The sequence below is a fragment of the Capricornis sumatraensis genome, chromosome 4 (genome assembly GCF_032405125.1).
Source record: "Capricornis sumatraensis isolate serow.1 chromosome 4, serow.2, whole genome shotgun sequence".
NCBI lineage: Eukaryota > Metazoa > Chordata > Mammalia > Artiodactyla > Bovidae > Capricornis > Capricornis sumatraensis.
The window spans coordinates 30,149,472-30,168,425 of NC_091072.1; the positions used below are offsets into that span (position 1 = coordinate 30,149,472).

At 45.3% G+C, this 18,954-nt stretch overlaps 1 protein-coding gene across 1 annotated transcript in view; it reads left to right on the forward strand.

Moving 5' to 3' along the window:
* The first annotated feature begins 497 nt into the window (after nucleotides 1-497).
* The window catches only part of CENPU (centromere protein U), a 47,635-nt gene continuing 29,178 nt past the window's right edge, over nucleotides 498-18,954 (forward strand). Inside the window, exons 1-3 of the mRNA XM_068971900.1 lie at nucleotides 498-529; nucleotides 3,511-3,559; nucleotides 5,573-5,690. Of these exons, the coding sequence (XP_068828001.1) occupies nucleotides 498-529; nucleotides 3,511-3,559; nucleotides 5,573-5,690 (199 nt within the window). The remainder of the gene's footprint in view (nucleotides 530-3,510; nucleotides 3,560-5,572; nucleotides 5,691-18,954) is intronic.

Here is an 18,954-nt window from a genome sequence, read left to right on the forward strand (position 1 = left end):
CTGCTAAGTCGCTTTAGTCGTGTCCAACTCTGTGCGACTCCATAGACGGCAGTCCACCAGGCTCCCCCGTCCCTGGTATTCTCTAGGCAAGAACACTGAAAGCCTAACCGTGTCAATTTTCAATGCACGACACCAAACAACTGCGCAGGCGCCTAAGAACCCGGCGGGGTTTGGATCCGCCCCTCGGCGGCGAGCTCGCGCTTAGATAGCTTTCCGGCACTGGCTCCTCCCTTCCCCAACCCGGGGGCGAGCCCTGGCGGAAAACTTGCGTGGCGGACGGGTAGGCAGGAGAAGGCGTGGACTCCAGCTCTGTTCTCGCGTAGTGCAGGCTGTATTTTCTCTAGCGTTTTACGATGGGCGGAGCCCCGGGCCGCAGACAGGGCGTGGCCCGGGGCGGGGGCGGGAGCGTTTCTGCGTGCTCAGCCCGGATTGGCTGCCGGGAGCAGCGCGAGGTTTGGCGGGAGTTTTTGCGTCGGCGCCGAGCGCTGCGGGCGGGAATGGATCGGCCGCGGCCTGCGCCCCTGTCGCAGTAAGTTCTGCGGGCTGTTGGCGCGACGCCGGGGTCCCCCCTTTATTTTCCTCTTCCTCCGGGCTTGGGCCTCTCGGAGCTGCTCGAGCTCCCTGGCTTTGTCTCTGCGCACCGTGTCCGAGCGACTGACCGCCTGGGGCCTTTCTGTAAAGTGGGGATAATAATGTCCCCACCGAGACAGGATTGCGAGGAGGTTGAAGGGCGTCTGCTTACAGCCGTGTCTGGCGGGGGGGAGAGGCGTCGGCTAGCGTCCCCTTACTTGTGCGGGTGAACGTGCTCTAAAGTAGACGCCAGGTGTTCTGAAACAAACTATTCCCACGGATAGTAACTTAAGGAGTACCTACTGCTTGCGAGAATTCACCTTCTAGCAAGAACACTAGCATTGACTCTCAGGCTGGAGTCAGTATTCTTATTTTCAAGACCCTGCTTGTTTTTGTAACCCAAACCACAGACCATAAAGCCGAACTAAGTCGGCGGGGGAGCCCAAGCTGCCGCTTGTTATTTTTAAAGGGGTGCACTCTAGCCAAGATGGTTCAAGCTTTTTTTTTTTTTTTTTAAGCTGAAAGGACATGCAGGTTGAACTACGTTGCCTATCTGCTCTCTAAAGTGTTATTTTTCCAGGATTCACTGGCAAGTGTCTCTGGAGGTGTTTGAAGCACATCCAAGGCCCTGCCTGGGCCTGGCTTGGAGGGGCCTTGGCAGGCCTGGGCTGGTTCTCAAGGCCGGAGGAGTCCCACCTGGGCGGTGGGAGGGCTGCTGGAGAAGGTGCAGTTTGTAGATGCAGCGTGAGGGTGGAGTAAACAGACGAGGCTCCTGTGGCCAGCGGGTAGGACCAGACTCCCCGAGTAGAGAGGAGGATTGGGAAGGAATAAGATGCTTGAGACTCAGCTGACATAGTGGTGTTGGTGGTTTGGTCGCTAAGTCGTGTCCGACGTTTGCAAACCCATGGACTGTAGCCTGCCAGGCTCCTCTGTCCATGGGATTCTACAGACAAGAATACTGGAGTGGGTTGCCTTTGGGTTGGGAAGATCCCCTGGAATCGAACCTGGGTCTCCTGCATTGCAGGCAGATTCTTAACCAGCTGATCTATGAGAGGTGAACTTTACCAGCTATGCCAGTAGGGGGTTTCTCTCTCCCTCCCCCGACCCGCCCCGCCACGCGGTACACACACATACAGCATTTTCGCCTTTGATTGAGACTCATGAAATTTGTTCATCCCTCGCCCTGAAGCGCACTAGTATGCCTACACCAAAATTTTTCCATGTGTTATCACACAGGTTTCTGTCTTTTGAGGAGGAAACTTGACCACATTGTTGAGCACAGACAAGGCAGGAAAGAGTGGGTTAAGACCTTATATGATGTGGCTTCTAGTCCTGTTACTTGGCTATGTGACCACTGATGTCAGTTAACTTTTCTGAACCCCAGAACCATAAAGGCTGTAAAACGAATATCTGCTCCATCTTCTTTTTTGGGTCTAAGAATCAAATAAAGGATTGGTTTTGCAAATTGTGGTGTCTTGACCAGCATCAGCAGCCCCGGGAACTTGTTAGCAATGCATGTTCCATCAGGGGCCATCCCAGGTTTATTGAATCAGCCTCTCTGGCGGTGGAGCCACGCATTCTTAACAGCTTTCCAGGTGATTGTGATTCCTGATGTTTGAGAACCACTCCTCAGTTTTCCTACTTTTTCTTTTTACTGTAATTCACAGTAATAATATTTTACACCACAATGGGTACACAAATGTGCACATATGATAAAACACAAGTTTTAAGAAATCTTAATTTTATATCCCCTTGTATTTCCTTTTAAAAAATGCTAGAACAAGAAAAAAATTTTTAAAGGAAATAACAGCAAAACGAATTTTTAAAAATGCTGTGGGAAACCTTAAAGGACATGACAGGGCAATTGATAACATTTGGATATGGACTGTAAATTAGACAATGATGTCAGTGTTAAGTTTCTTGCTTTGGAAGTTGTGCTGTGACTACACAGGATAATGCTCTCTTAGAAAACACACACGTGTGTTGCCAGGTTACCATACACAGACACACAGGAAGCCGGTGAGACAAAATGTGAACAGTTGGTGAAGTGGGGTAAAGGGTATACAGAAGATTCTCAGAGTCTTCTCACAATTTTTCTCTAAGTTTGAAGTTATATCACATAAAGAGTTAGGTAAAGAATTACTTGTTCAGACACTAAATGGACTTTGCTCTCTGCTAATGGGTGTGTGCAGGATGTCCTGTTCCCTGGCACCACGCTAGAGCACATAGGGTACTCAGCCCACAGTCACTGGCTGGGGTATTTCCTGTGTCTCTTATTTTCACTTTTTCTTTGGGTCTCTGTTGTGACATCTGGTTTATTTAAGCTGGTTAAAGATGCAACTTTATCCTTTCATCCTGATGCCCTCTGGAGGGATCCTGAAGGGGAAGGAAGAGGGCAGCTCTGGGTGTGGACTGATAGCAGATTTTATCGCAGGCTTTCCTCCTTCCCAGCCACCTGCGGCTTTGGGCAAATATGCTTCTGGATGAGGGATTCACTTCTACCTGGAGGACTGTTAAGGAGCTAAATGAGAACATGTGTGTGAGAGAGTCAGGCACGGGATGCATCCGGGTCTGGTGCTTAAGGAAGAGGCACCTCTCTAGCACATTTCTGCAGGACGCCAGCCTTGGCTGTTGATGCGACTTCAGGGCCACTTCAGGTGATGGTAGGGTTAGGAGTTCTCTGTGCCTTGAGGGCAGAGCTGTGCTATTTATATGTGGGTAGTATGATTTGGCCTATAAATTATTTATGTGTGTGAGATATGGGTTCTGCTTTCCAGAGGGATTTGCCATTACCTAAATTTCATCACGTGCACATTGTTAGTACAGCTAACAAAGAGAGTAACTTGGAAAGAAAATACCTGGACTACATTGCCAGTTCTAGTGTTTCCTCAGTTATTTTTAAGTATTTCCTAACTTGTGTATGTGTTTGCTGTTTCGTAGCGCGAGATTTTCGAAGAACCATGCAGGCAGAACATATTCCCTGAAAGATGTAAGTTATCGTTATATATTTTAATATAATGCTCATAATTGAAAATGCAAAATAACATTTTGTGGGAGACTCAGTATTCCATAGACTTGGTAAGCTCTATTTTCTTGTAGTGGAAAAGTATATTCATTTTCCTCCTGTTCTTTCCAGTACAAGCCAGAGAACATTTTGAATCTTTTTTCCTGGGCCTAGGTTGGTTTCATTTTCATTTGGATGATTAGCATCGTTTAAAAATTGTGCAGTGTTCTGTATTTTGCTTTTTGTCACTTGTAGCCATTTCTCCATGTTAATAGTTTTCCTCAATTATGATCTCATCATCTTCCATGTAGTTTTACTCACATGGTATTTTTACTTTAGGGTGGGGTGAGTCTTAGAAATAAATGTGTGTGAAGGCAGGTACATTTCTTTAATACTCCCAGCTCACTTCATATTATTTTCCAGGGGCTTGTCAAGTTGGCCTTAGAGATTCACATGAAACGCCTCAGGCAGTGTCTGCTTGGGGGTGCCCAGGCCTTGGGGGTTCTCCCTGCTCTGTGCCCCGCCCCTGGTTCTCTCTCTCGGGGGGTGTCTCCCCCTGCTTCCGTAGGCCCCTGGCTTTGGAGGGGCCCCTTTTCTCCCCTGGGAGGTCCTAGGATCCCTCTGCACCCCTATCCCAGCTCACCCATTCTTTGGATGGATTCTCCAGCATCCTGTCCTCTTCTTGGGAAGGCAGCTGCCGTACATGGCTGGGGGCCTGTTTGCTCAGGGAGGCCAGAGGCTCCGTCAGCTCCCCTTCAGCGTTCTTTCGAACCCCAAACACCCCTCAGGTGGTTTTGCACTGAGAGTCTGTGAGTGCTAGTTTTTGTTTTGGAGTCTTATTCTATCTCCTGTATGTCTTCGAGAATTTCCACTTATTTTCCTGTCTGTTAATGGCTCCCTCTACATTGTCCAGAGCTACTGAATGTTTTTTCTCATTTTCTGGTACGTTATGGTCTTTCATGAGGATGTAGGGGGCAGTCTTCATGGGGCTTATTAGTATATTGCTCTTTAAGGCCCATCTCTTTCCTGGAGTTAGGAGTTTTTACCCCTGTCTATCCTCAAAACTGAGGAAGACTTTCTTATCTTTCCTTGCTGGTCTTTGAAACTCTGCATTCAGATGAGTATATCTTTCCTTTTCTCCTTTGCCTTTCACTTCTCTTCTTTTCACAGCTATTGGTAAGGCCTCCTCAGACAACCATTTTGCCTTTTTGCATTTCTTTTTCTTGAGGATGGTCTTGATCACCGCCTCCTGTACAATGTTGTGAACCTCCGTCCACAGTTCTTCAGGCGCTCTTATCAGATCTAATCCCTTGAATCTGTTTGTCACTTCCACTGTATAATTGTAAGGGATTTGATTTCGGTCATTCCTGAATGGTCTAGTGGTTTTCCCTACTTTCTTCAGTTTAAGTCTGAATTTTGCAATAAGGAGTTCAATCAATCTGATTGCGGCATTGACCATCTGGTGATGTCCATGTGTAGAGTCTTCTCCTGTGTTGTTGGAAGAGGGTGTTTGCTATGACCAGTGTGTCCTCTTGGCAAAACTCTGTTAGCCTTTGTCCTGCTTCGTTTTGTACTCCAAGGCCAAATTTGCCTGTTACTCCAGGTATCTCTTCACTTCCTACTTTTGCATTCCAGTACCCTATGATGAAAAGGACATCTTTCTTGGGTTTTAGTTCTAGAAGGCTAATTGGCTAATTCTAGAAGGTTGAAACCCCCACAGGTGGAACCTCAGATAAGGAAGCCAGCTGCCAGGGTCATATGGGGATTTTCTACTGTGTAGAGGCTGGGCGCCCCAACCCCTGTGTAGTTCAGTGGTCCTTTCTAGAAAAGTTCTCCAGCCCCGCCTTAGATCACCAGAAGAGCCTCTGCCCCCGAGAGTGCGAAGGCTCTCTCTGTAGGCACTGGAGACAGCAGCAGTGTCCTTGCCACGCAGATCAGCTTTGTGATGTTCTTGTTGTTATGGCCAGGCCAGTGACTTTGAACTTCATTCACTTTCAGAAAGCTGGCTGGAAGCACAAGCCTCTGGATGTATTTGATTTTCCTGATCATTCTCAGCTCTCAAGCCTCAGCAGGCTGGGTGAAAATGAGAAAGATGAAGAATCCTATGAAACCTTTGGTTAGTATTTTTAATCTATATTTTGAAAACTTTAAAGTACTTCGAGCAACAGCATTTAGGCTAATTACTAATAAAAATGTAGAAATGCCTTCACGTACAAAAGCAAGGTGGTCTACACATGAATACAGTGTTCTGGGGATTATTTGATAATTTGAATTGATTTTTCTCACTTCTAGGTACCCTGAAACTAAGAAAAAGTGGGGCTCTCCTGGTAGCTCTGGTCAGCGAGCCAGACAGATTAGGGCTCCTGTTATATGACTTTGTAACAAGAGGGATGTAGACTAATATTTCTCACTTCATACCTCCCGTAGTCATGTGGAAAGGGGCTTTAATTTAGGGAGGAGCAGAAGGATGTTCTTTCTTTTCTTAGACACAGGAAGGCAGAGGACCCTGCAGGAGAGCTTTGCCTGTGGGCCCAGAAGTGTCTGGGAGACAGTGCCGCCACTGGCGGACCAGGGAGGGGTGTGTGACCTGCCCGGGTGGGCCTGCACTCTGCGTCACTGGGCACTCCAGGGGCCAGAGGTGTTAGAGAAGGGCTGGTATGCCCACATTTAGAACAGCTGCTGCTGCTAAGTCGCTTCAGTTGTGTCCGACTCTGTGCGACCCCATAGACGGCAGCCCACCAGGCTCCCCTGTCCCTGGGATTCTCCAGGCAAGAACACTGGAGTGGCTTGCCATTTCCTTCTCCAGTGCGTGAAAGTGAAGTTGCTCAGTCATGTCTGACCCTCAGCGCCCCATGGACTGCAGCCTACCAGGCTCCTCTGTCCATGAGATTTTCCAGGGAAGAGTACTGGAGTGGAGTGCCATCGCCTTCTCCGTCTAGAACAGCAGTGATTGGATGTTTTTTTTGTAGGAGTAAGTTTCAAGGGAATTTTGACAACGTAAACCTTCTCACATACTTTTTATTTGGTATCTAGTATTTTGAGTCTAATTTTTGTTAATAAAGGAAATTATTGTACTTTTGGCATGATGAAAAGTAATCATTACCAGAACATCTCTTATAATGACCTGATAAAATGTTTTAATTTCTTACCTAAAAGAAATCTAAATGTAAAAGGTCTGAATCTAAAATAAATCATCATTTTAAAAATTGAGATGTAGTTCACACGCCATACAGCCACCATGTTAAGCGCGCTATAAAGTTCAGTGTTAGCGTAATCAGAAGAGGGTACAACCATCACTGTTTTCCATTCCAAGACGTTTTAATCATCCCAGAAAGAAACTCCACATCCGCTAGTAATTTCTCCGGAGCCCTTTGGCAGCCATGAACCTATTTCTGGTCTCCGTGAATCTGTCTGTTCTGAACATTTAAATAGATTCTTGCACGATGTATGTGGCCATTTGTGACTGGCTTCTTTCATTTAGGGTAGTAGTGTCAAGGTTCATCTTCATGGTAGTAAGTATCAGTATTTCATTCCTAAAAATTCTTAACAGTTCAATAATCCGTTGTTTGGATAGGCCTCATTTTCTTTTTTTTTCAAAATTTATTTTTAATTAAAAAGTTTTTTACACAGTTTTAAGGTTTGCTTTCCATTTACAGTTACTGTAAAATCTTGGCTGTATTCTCGGTGTTGTACAGTACATCTGAGCCCAGTCACACCCAATGGTTGCACCTCTCATCCCCTCTGTACTGCCCTCCTCTCCCCTCTGCACTGGTAACCACTGGTCTTTTCTCTGTATGTGGGAGTCTGCTGCTTTTCGTTATATTCACTAGTTTGTTGTGTTTTTGCGTTTCACACATAAGTGATATCATACAGTATCTGTCTTTCTCTGTCTGACTGACTTCTCTTAGCATACTGCCCAGGAAGTTACTAGAAAACACTCACCTAGGTATCACCTCCCAGGTTCAGAAGCAGAATGTTGCCACCGTGGTGGAAGCACTCTTGGGTGTCCTGTTAGTCATTGCTCTTCCCTCTTTCTGGATGTAAAGTGATCCCTATCATCTTTCTAACATTTTGTTTTAGTTTTGCCTGTTTTTGAACTTTATATAAATGCTCTCATACATTATATATTCTCTTTTCTGGCTCTTTTGCTCACTTATTTCCTTTTGTGAAATCATCTAAACAGCTATGAAAAGTAAAAGTGAAAGTCGCTCAGTCCTGTCCCACTTTTTGGGACTCCATGGACTTCTCCAGGCCCGAACACTGGAATGGGTAGCCTTTCCGTTCTCCAGGGGATCTTCCTAACTCAGGGATTGAACGCAGGTCTCCCACATTGCGGGCTGATTCTTTACCGGCTGAGCTACAAGAGAAGCCTAAGAATACTGGAGTGGGTAACTTATCCCTTCTCCAGTGGATCTTCTCAACCCAGGAATCAAACCAGGGTCTCTCCTGCACTGCAGGTGGATTCTTTGCCAACTACCTACCAGGGAAGCCCCAAAACAGCTGTGGATAGTGGTTGTGTGTTCATTTCCATTGGTGTGAGTTGCTACATTGTATGATGATACCACACATTTGTCATGCAAACTAATCTTGAAAATAATTGTTTTTTGGTTATGTGGAACAATCCTGCAGTGATCATTCTTTATTTTTTAATTTATTTTTAATTGGAGGATAATTGCTTTACAATGTAGTGTTAGTTTCTGCTGTAATACATGCTGTTTGTTTTTCTGACTTCCTTCACAGGGTCTAGGTTCATCCACCTCACTTTTAACTGACTCAAATTCGTTCCTTTTGATGGTTGAATAATACTCTGTTGTATATATATACTGCACCTTTATCCACTCATCGGTCAGTGGACATCTAGGTTTCTTTCTTGTCCTGTCTGTTGTAAATAGTGCTGCAGTGAACGTTGGTATGCATGTGGCCTTTTGAATTACAGTTTTGTCAGTATATATGCCTAGAAGTAGGATTACTGGGTCATATGGTAGATCTTTCTTAGTTTTATACCATTCTCCAAAGTGCCTGTGTCAGTTTACATTCCCACCGGCAGTGTAGGATTGTTTCCTTTTCTCCACATCCTCTCCAGCATGTATTCTTCGTAGGATTTTTGATGATGGCCACTCTGACCAACATGAAGTGATGATGTTGTTCAGTGGCTCAGTCATGTCCAACTCTTTGTGACTGTGAGGACTGCAGCACACCAGGCTTCCTTGTCCTTCACTATCTCCCAGAGCTTGCCCAAACTCATGTCCATTGAGTCAATGATGCCATCCAACCATCTCATCCTCTGTCGCCCCCTTCTCCTCCTTCCTTCAATCTTTCCCATCATCAGGGTCTTTTCCAATGCTCTCAGCATCAGGTGGCCAAAGTACTGGAGCTTCTTTAGCTTCCTTCCAATGAACATTCAGGGTTGATTTCCTTTAGGATTGAATGGTTTGATCTTGCAGTCCACAGGACTCTCAAAACACCACAGTTCGAAAGCATCGATTCTTCAGCACTCAGCCTTCTTTTATGGTCCACCTCTCACATCCATACATGATTTCTGAAAAAACCATAACTTTGCAGACCTTTGTCCACAAAGTGATATTTTCTGCTTTTTAATATGCTTTCTAGGTTGGTCATAGCTTTTTTTCCAACGAGCAGGTGTCTTTTAATTTCACGGCTGCAGTCCCCATCTGCAGTGATTTGGGAACCCAAGAAAATAGTCTGTCCCTGTTTCCATTGTTTCCTCATCTATTTGCCATGAAGCGATGGGACCAGATGCCATTATCTTAGTTTTTGAATGCTGAGTTTTAAGCCAGCTTTTTCACTCTCTCTCACCTTTATCAGTGGCTCTTTAGTTCCTCTTTGCTTTTTGCCATTAGGGTGGTGTCATCTGCATATCTGAAATTATTGATATGCCTCCCAGAAATCTTGATTCCAGCTTGTGCTTCATCCAGCCTGTCACTTGCATGATGTACTCTGCATATAAGTTAAATAAGTAGGGCAATAATATACAGCCTTGATGTACTCCTTTCCCAATTTTGAATCAGTTCATTGTTCCATGTCCGGTTCTAACTGTTGCTTCTTGATCTGTATACAGGTTTCTCGGGAAACAGGTAAGGTGGTCTGGTATTCCCATCTCTTTAATATTTTTCCACAGTTTGTTGTGATCCACACATTCAAAAGCATTGGCATAGTCTATGAAGCAGAAGTAGATGTTTTTCTGGAATTCCCTTGCTTTTTCTATGATCCAACAAATGTTGGCAGTTTGATCTCTGGCTCCTTTGTCTTCTCTAAATCCAGCTTGTACACTTGGAAGTTCTCGGTTCATGTATTGTTGAAGCCTAGCTTGAAGGATTTTGAGCATTACCTCGCTAGCGTGTGAGGTGAGCTCTGTTATGCTGCAGTTTGAACATTCTTTGGCATCGCCGTTCTTTGAGCTCAGATCATGAACTCCTTATTGCCAAATCCAGACTTAAAGAAAGTCAGGAAAGCCACTAGGCCATTCAGGTATGATCTAAATCAAATCCCTTATGATTATACAGTGGAAGTGACAAATAGATTCAAGGGATTAGATCTGATAGAATGCCTGAAGATCTATGGACGAAAGTTCATTAACACTGAACAGGGGGCAGTGACCAAAACCATCCCCAAGAAAAAGAAACACAGCAAGGCAAAATGGTTGAGAAGTCTTTACAAATAGCTGAGAAAACAGAAGCGAAAGGCAAAGGATAAAAGGAAAGATAAACCCATCTGAATGCAGAGTTCCAAAGAATAGCAGGGAGATATAAGAAAGCCTTCTTAAGTGAACAATGCAAAGAAATAGAGGAAAACAATAGAATGGGTAAGACTAACGATCTCTTCGAGAAAATTAGAGATACCAAGGGAATATTTCATGCAAAGATGGGCACGATAAAGGACAGAAGTGGCATGGACCTAACAGAAGCAGAAGATACCAAGAATAGGTGGCAAGGATACACAGAGGAACTGCACAGAAAAGGTCTTAATGAAACTACAGTGGTATGATCACTTATCTAGAGCCATACATCCTGGAGTGTGAAGTCAAGTGGACCTTAGGAAGCATTACTGTGAACAAAGCTAGTGGAGGTGATGGAATTCCAGCTGAGCTATTTCAAATCCTAAACGATGATGCTATAAAAATGCTGCACTCAATATGCCAGCAAATTTAGAAAACTCCACAGTGGCGACAATACTGGAAAGGGTCGGTTTTCATTCCAATCCCAAAGAAGGAAATGCCAAAGACTGTTCAAACTACCGTACAATTGCACTCAACTGTACCTTTGTCCCCCCTTGGTCTTATTGCCAGGTCTCTTTGGAAATTGAGTGTCTGAGTGTAATGGTAGAAGGCGCAAGGGCTGGGAACAATGCCATTTCTGTTATGGGCATCAGAGCTGCTTTCTTTGCATCCCAGTCTGCCCAGTTGCTTCCTTGGATAATTTGAGAAATTCCCTTTTGGTGCTTGTGGCAGCGAATGACTGCTACGTATTTTGGTTTTGGAGCTGCTTCTATGAAATGCAAAGTCTCAGCCTCATACTTTATAGAGGAATTTTTTGTACTTGTAAGTTTTCTCATTTTTTTCCTGAGACCCCCACTAGCATGTAAAGCAGGGAAGGCATATTTTGAGTCTGTGTGTATATTTATAATTTATCCTTTCTCTAGGGTTAAGGCTCAGGTTAGAGCTGTCAGTTCAGTCTTCTGGGCTGGAGTGTAGGCCGGGAAAGTTTTGCTTCTTGGACACTCTGAGCACTCACAACAGTATCCCCTGCCCTCCTGACTCCACCCTTAATAAAGCTGCTGCTGTCAGGAAACCATTTGTCCTCGGTTTCCTGTAGCTTAGGCTCTGAGATTAGTCCTACAGGCATACACCTGGTTAAGGGTTCTGAGGCAAGAATCTGTTATCTGTGGGCTCTCATCAGGCTTAAGCATAGCCAAGTTGAGGGTATGGAAAGTTTTGTAGGTAGTTTCTCACGATTCAAAGATCACAGCGTGGTATTAGTAAGACAGCCTTCAATTAGCCAGTAGTGACCTACAATCTCCAGAATCCCTTGTACTTGTTGATGGGACTGGACTTCTGCTGCTGTCCTAAAGTAAGCTTGTTAGCTTCTTCCACTAATAAAGCGATGGCCGCTACTGCCTGGAGACAGCCAGGCCATCCTTGGGCCATGAAATCTAGCTGTTTGGAAAAATGCCCAATAGGCTCAGAATCTTCTCCAGCTTCTGTATAAGAACCCCAGAGCAGTGCCATGCTTTTCAGCCACATACAGGGTGAATGGCACTTTCAGTTTGGGGTGACTGGAAGCAGGGGCTCTGGTGAGGGTCTGGTTGATAATCATGTGAAGCCTTTTCTTGTTCCTCATTCTAAAGTAATGGTTCTATATCAGAGCATTAATCACTTGATACAGAGGCTTAACCATTGGCCCAAATTTTGGAATCCAAACTCTATAAAATCCTATCATGTGCAAAAAGGTAGAGATGTGTCTTTTTTTTTAATTTATTTTTAATTGAAGGATAATTGCTTTACAGAATTGTGTTGGTTTCTGCCAAACATCATCAATCAGCCATAGGTATACATATGTCCCCTCCTTTTTGAACCTCTCTCCCATCTCCCTCCCCATCCCACCCCTCTAGGTTGATTCAGAGCCCCTGTTTGACTTTCCTGAGCCATACAGCAAATTCCCATAGGCTATCTGTTTTACAGATGGTAATGTTAAGTTTCCATGTTGCTCTGTCCATATATCTCACCCTGTCCTTCTCCCTATCCTGTGTCCGTAAGTCTGTGCCCTATGTCTGTTTCTCCGTTACAAATAATTTCATCAGTGCCATCTTTCTAGATTCCATATACATGTTAGTGTACAGTATTTGTTTTTCTGACTTACTTCACTTTGTCTAATAGGCTCTAGGTTCAGCCACGTCATTAGAACTGACTCATGTGTTACTTTTTATGGCTGAGTAATATTCCATTGTGAAATATTACTTTCCATTGTGAAAGGAGAGTGAAACAGCTGGCTTAAAACTCAGCATTCAAAAAACTTAGATCGTGGCATCCAGTCCCATCAAATCATGGCAAATAGGTGGAGAAACAATGGAAACAATGACAGACTTTATTTTCTGGGACTCCAGAATCACTGCAGATGGTGACTGCAGCCATGAAATTAAAAGACGCTTGTTCCTTGGAAGAAAAGCTATGACAAAACTAGACAGTATATTGAAAAGCAGAGACATTACTTTTCCAACAAAGGTCCATCTAGTCAAAGCTATGGTTTTTCCAGTAGTCATGTATGGATGTGAGAGTTGGACCATAGAGAAAGCTGAGCGTCGAAGAATTGATGCTTTTGAACTGTGGTGTTGGAGAAGACTTGCGAGAGTCCCTTGGACTGCAAGGAGATCCAACCAGTCCATCCTAAAGGAAATTAGTCCTGAATTTTCATTGGAAGGGCTGATGCTGAAGCTGAAACTCCAATACGTTGGCCCCTTGATGTGAAGAACTTACTCATTAGCAAAGACCCTAATGCTGGGAAAGATTGAAGGCAGAGAAGAGGATATCAGAGGATGCGATAGTTGGATGGCTTTACCGACTCAATGGACATGCGTTTGAGCAAGCTCTGGGAGTTGGTGAAAGACAGGGAGGCCTGGCATGCTGCAGTCCATGGGGTTGCAAAGAGTTGGACACAACTGAGCGACTGAACTGAGTATTCCTTTGTGTCTACTGCTGTGGCTGCTGGTTAGTCTCTTCAGTCATGTCCAACTCAATGGACTGCAACCGGCCAGGCTCCTCTGTCCATGGGACTCTCTAGGCAAGAACGCTAGAGTGGGTTGCCCTGCCCTCCTCCAGGGGCTCTTCCTGACTAAGGGATCAAACCTGCGTCTCCTGCATTGCAGGCTGATTCTTTACTGCTGAGGCAGCAGCTATAGCTTTTTATCCATTCATCTGGCAATGGGCATCTAGGTTGCTTCCATGTTCTAGCTATTGTAAATAGTGCTGCAGTGAACACTGGGGTATGTGTGTCTTTTTCAACTTTGGTTTCCTCAGGTAACAGATGTTTAGTCGTTGTGTTCAACTCTTTTGAGACCTGGTAGGCTGCAGCTCGCCAGGCTCCTCTGCCCTGGAGAGTTCCCAGGCGAAAATTTCGGAGTGGGTTACCATTTCCCTCTCCGTGGGATCTTCCTGACTAATCAATTAAACTCATGTCTGCGGCATTGCCAGCAGACCTTTGCAGTGCTTAGGTCCGAATATAGCTTGTTTTCTATATGGAGATCATTGTCTATTCCTGGGGTTTATAGTCAGTTCAGTCAGTCAGTTCAGTCGCTCAGTCATGTCTGACTCTTTGCGACCCCATGAATTGCGGCACTCCAGGCCTCCCTGTCCATCACCAACTCCCGGAGTTCACTCAGACTCGGGTCCATCGAGTCAGTGATGCCATCCAGCCATCTCATCCTCGGTCATCCCCTTCTCCTCCTGCCCCCAATCCCTCCCAGCATCAGAGTCTTTTCCAATGAGTCAACTCTTCACATGAGGTGGCCAAAGTACTGGAGTTTCAGCTTTAGCATCATTCCTTCCAAAGAAATCCCAAGGCTGATCTCCTTCAGAATGGACTGGTTGGATCTCCTTGCAGTCTAAGGGACTCTCAAGAGTCTTCTCCAACACCACAGTTCAAAAGCATCAGTTCTTCGGCACTCAGCCTTCTTCACAGTCCAACTCTCACATCCATACATGGCTACTGGAAAAACCATAGCCTTGACTAGACGGACCTTAGTATATACCAGATATTTAATTCATTGCTTGGAGATTTGTTGTGCTTTGGAGAGGCTCTGTAGCCCCAAGGACATGAAGGACTTAAGTGGTGCTTTGATCTGAGACTCCCATGGTGAGGTGCATATTAATATGTCGTGTACAGACTGTAGAACAGTCCGTTCTTTTAGGTGTGTCTCCCATGGTTGTGTCCTTAGGGCCTGGGAGATCAAGTGTGGGCTGTCCTGAAACCCCTGAGACAATACTGTCCATGTGTATTGTTGCTTTTGGCCTGAGTGGAAGTCAAAACAATTGTGAGGGGGAATAGGCTTGGATCCAAGAAAAGGGGTCTTGAGGTTGAGCACAGTCAACCATTTAGCATCCTCAGGAATTGGGCTCATGTTTTATAAGTATTGGCCACAAGGAGGTGAATAGGGCCCACAGCATCATTTCCTGCTCTGAGGTCTTGTACCACTCTGCTTTCCCCATTTGGTTTAATAACTGGAAAATAGGAGTATTGCGTAGAGACTGGTATGGCACCGAGAGGCCACGTTGTAAGAATTTATGGATGAGGAGTTGTAAACCTTTCTTCGTTTCCAGCTTCATGGGACATTGTCTCTTGGTAGGGACAGTGGCTTCTGGCCTAAGGCTGATTGTTTCAGGTTGGGCGTTGATGGCCCTCCTGGGTACACACTGTTCCCCAAATGCGGGTTCACTCCTTGTAGAATATGGCTGGGAATAAGACCTTGCTCTTTTCATTTGTCTCCTATAGTCAGGGTCAAAATATGGAGCTCTTCGAGGTATCCTAATTGTTTACTGCTCCCAGGGGAGCCCAGAAGGTCCCCTCTCTGTTAGTACACTGAGGGACAACCACAAAGGCAGGTGACATCAGACACTTCAGATTGGCACCGGAGAAGCCCAGTGAGGTAACCGATGAGAGACGTTCCATCGACAGCAGTCACTGTGCAGCTTTTGGAGGAAAGAGGCCCTACTTGAAAAATCAGGAAGAAGTAAGTGGCTCAGGTATCAATTAAAAATCCATCCTCTTAACCTGTCACGTCAGGAACTACCCAGAGCCCCTCGATGGAGATAGACATCTTGGAGCGAGCCCCCAGAATCCCCTCATCAGTTTAGCTTGAGCCCTGGCCTGTCTTTCTCATGTTGGGCTCTCTCTTCTGCTCAGCTTGAACTCCATTATTAGATACCCAAAGGCCACCTCTAGGAGTTGGGTCATCAGGGTTTGTTGCCTAATTGTACCTTCTAGAGTTTCTGCGTAGTATCAAGGGCAGACTGATCAAATGTTGTCATAGCTGGGATTTGCCCTTGGGATTAGAGAGTTCAATGTTAGTCAGTTTTCCAAAAGCCTCCACAAGTGGTCCCTGAAAGAAGGCTGGGTTTTCTTTTTCCTCTTGGGTCACTGCTTGAACCCTTTCATAGTTAGTTGCATTTTTGATAGGTTTTCTCATCCCTTCAAATAACACAATGGATCATGTGTTTCATGGCTTCTGTCCTGCCCCCGGATTCACAATACCAGTGGGGCTCCTGACTTTGGGCCGCGTCTCCATCTGTAACAAGATGTTCGGGTTGGTCAAGCTGGTACTCTGCCACTGGACGGCTGCCCACATTCTCTGCTTTTCCCCAGGTCCAGAGCAAGTATTATAGTAGGACTGTTCGGACATGCTCCCAGTCAAAGGCCAGAGTTAGGGCCTGAAACCCTGCAACAGACTGATTATTGTCCTCAGTATACCGGCCCAGTCTTTGTTTGCACTGGACTAAATCAGTTCCAGAGAGTGGCACGTGTACTTGACTGTCCCTTCACTGTTTGTCACTTCCCTTCAAGGGCATATTTTCTCTTATCCTGGTTGATAGGAAGTTCCACTATGAGTCTACCCTGGGGGCAGTCAGTCTCCCTTCAGGGGTGATGAAGGGTGTATGGGACGTAGGAACGTGGAGTTTGGGATTGGTCATAGGGATCTGGGAGACGTGGTGGCCCTGGGGAAGCAGAGGAGCCTTTGTTTCACCTCTGAAAATTGGAGAAGGTCAAAGGGGATCATCTAAAATGTCAGGAGTGCTTTCTCATTCCCCTGTCTTTTGATTACAGGAGCCTGGTAGAGCAGGGTTTTGGTAAAGAGCCATGAAGGCTTGAACATAGGGAATCTCAGTCTATTTTCCCATCTTGTGACAGTAAAGATCCAGTTGCAAGATGTTATTGTAATTTAGAGACCGATTTTCAGGGCATTTTTCTCCATCTACCTAACTTACATAAAGGCGTGGCAGTGTTACAGTGAAGTTTAAGCTTTTCTCTCTTCAGTCCTTCTATTTTTTTAAAGTGTACAATCTGGGATCTTCCTGGTGGCTCAGACAGTAAAGAATCTGCCCACAATGCAGGAGATTAGAGTTCGATCCCTGGGCTGGGAAGATCCCCTGGAGAAGGGAATGGCAACCCACTCCAGTATGCTTGCCTGGAGAATCCCATGGACAGAGGAGCCTCGTGGGCTACAGTCCATGGCGTTTCGAAGAGCTGGATACGACTGAGCTACTAACACTACTACTGCTGCTGAGTATGCATTCCAGATGTGTTTCTTACGGCTTAGAGGAGGATCCTGCCATGCTGAGTAACCTGCAACCAAGAGCGCTTCTAGAATTGAAGTCCAGAGTCCTGGAGACAGTCCTTTGGAGGTTTTTGTCAGAGGGAAGTTGGAGTATCCTCTGAATTCCTTTCTCATCTCATGGGATTTTGAGAGTCTCTGCTCCCTTTCGTTCGTAACCTGACTTCTCCAGTCACCCCAGGCGCTCCAGTGAGGGGCACTGTAGGGGCCATTTGAGGCAGTGCAGTGTGGCGGCCGGACTCCAGCTGGGGATCTGTTGTCCGTGAAGCTTGTGTCCTATGAGAGGTTTCCCTGTGTTGGGGTGTATTCCTTGATGGGGAGCATCTGTAAAACCTAGGATGGGGGCTGCTTGCAAGTGGCCAGCCCGGTAGCTAGTCTGTCCCTGTGTGAGTGCTGGCAAGTGGAGGAGTGAAGGACGTCCTGGAGGTACAAAGTGAGCTCCTGCGGGACTTCCAGGGCCTCTCCGATGGGAAATTGAGGTTGGATGCAGTGGAAAAGGCCATGAGTATTAGACAAGGAGGGCCTAGAGGTGGGAGTATTCCCACAGGGGATTGTTTGGACCAGGAGTAAGGTGAGAGACTAGACAGGATAAGAACCCAAACCCTTTCTTCTGTCTGTTGGATGGCTTAAGTAAAATCAGGGAGAGGGTAATGATTCTATCTGACACAGACAGCATTGAGTTTGGACAATGTTTCCCACATAATTTAACATACCAAATGAACCCAGTTAGTTTAGGATCTTTCTTTGGGGTGCTCCAGGGACCCTTTGAAGCACCCCCCAAAGTATCTTGAGGTCAAAAGAACTTTAGTTCAGTTTTGATATTTGAGGAGTCTGTCAAAAATCTCAAAGGTTTTTTTTTTTTAATAAATGTATTCATTTTTATTTTTGGCGGCGCTGGGTCTTTGTTGCTGCGGCAGGCTTTCTCTGCTTGCAGCGGGCAGGGGCTCCTCTCTGGTTGCGTGCACGGGCTTCTCATTGTGGTGCCTTCCCTTCTTTCAGAGCGCGGGCTCTGAGTGCGTGGGTCGGTAGTTGTGGCTCCTGGGCTCTGGAGCACAGGCTTACAGTACTGTGGCACACGGACTGGTTGCTCCTTGGCATGTGGGAGCCTCCCAAGCCAGGGATCAGGGATGGAACTGGTATCCCCTGCATTGCAGGCTGTTTCTTTTCCACTGAGCCACCAGGGAAGCCTCTCAGAAAGTTTTAAAACACCCAGTTGGATAGAATCATAGAGTCAAACAATGACTTGTCGAGCTAAGGTGAAAAAATTTTTCAAAAATAAATACAGGTCCCTTGGGGTCATAGGAACTCACATGATCTGATATCAAAAGGCGTATTCCAGCAAAATCTCGTTCCCTTATGAGAGAAAAACCAAATCCAGTGTTGCATCAACCTATTCTTAATAAAATGTGTTTACCTCATTTAATCCAGCTTTAGAAAATTCTGACCACATACAAAATTCCTTTCTCAGTGTTCCTCTTTTATAAGCATTCACTACTTTCTATAGCCATATTTTGTCCCTTATTCTTTCCCCATTCAGAAATAGCCAGTTCCAGGGCAAAGTCACCTTTTCCCCTTCAACAATATACATTTCCATTTCTCATACCCGCTTTTCTGAAAACACACATCCTATTTTCCTTAAGCCACCGTGAACTGTCTTCTACGTTAGCATTCTGTAGGTCGGTGAAGGACACCTCAAGGCAGCACCAAACAGCTTTAGTTTTTCTCTCAGAAGAAGATAAAAGTTGGTAAATTTGGACCTGTGTATAAATTAATATTCCCGATATTTTATCTTATTTGAAAAGGCCTGGATTTTCAATGAATTCCTGTCGTTGAACTTAATTCAGTTTCAGTTTACCAAAATGTGCAGAGTATTTTCAACGGATGTTTCCAAAACATAATTATTGCTATAGAGTTTACTAAAAAGTTCTTATCCCAGTTATATTTACTTAAAAATTTCATATCAGCTTATTTTCCGTATTGACAAATTTCATAATAGAAACAATATGTACTTACTGACACTCAATAACCCTAGGTACAATAAA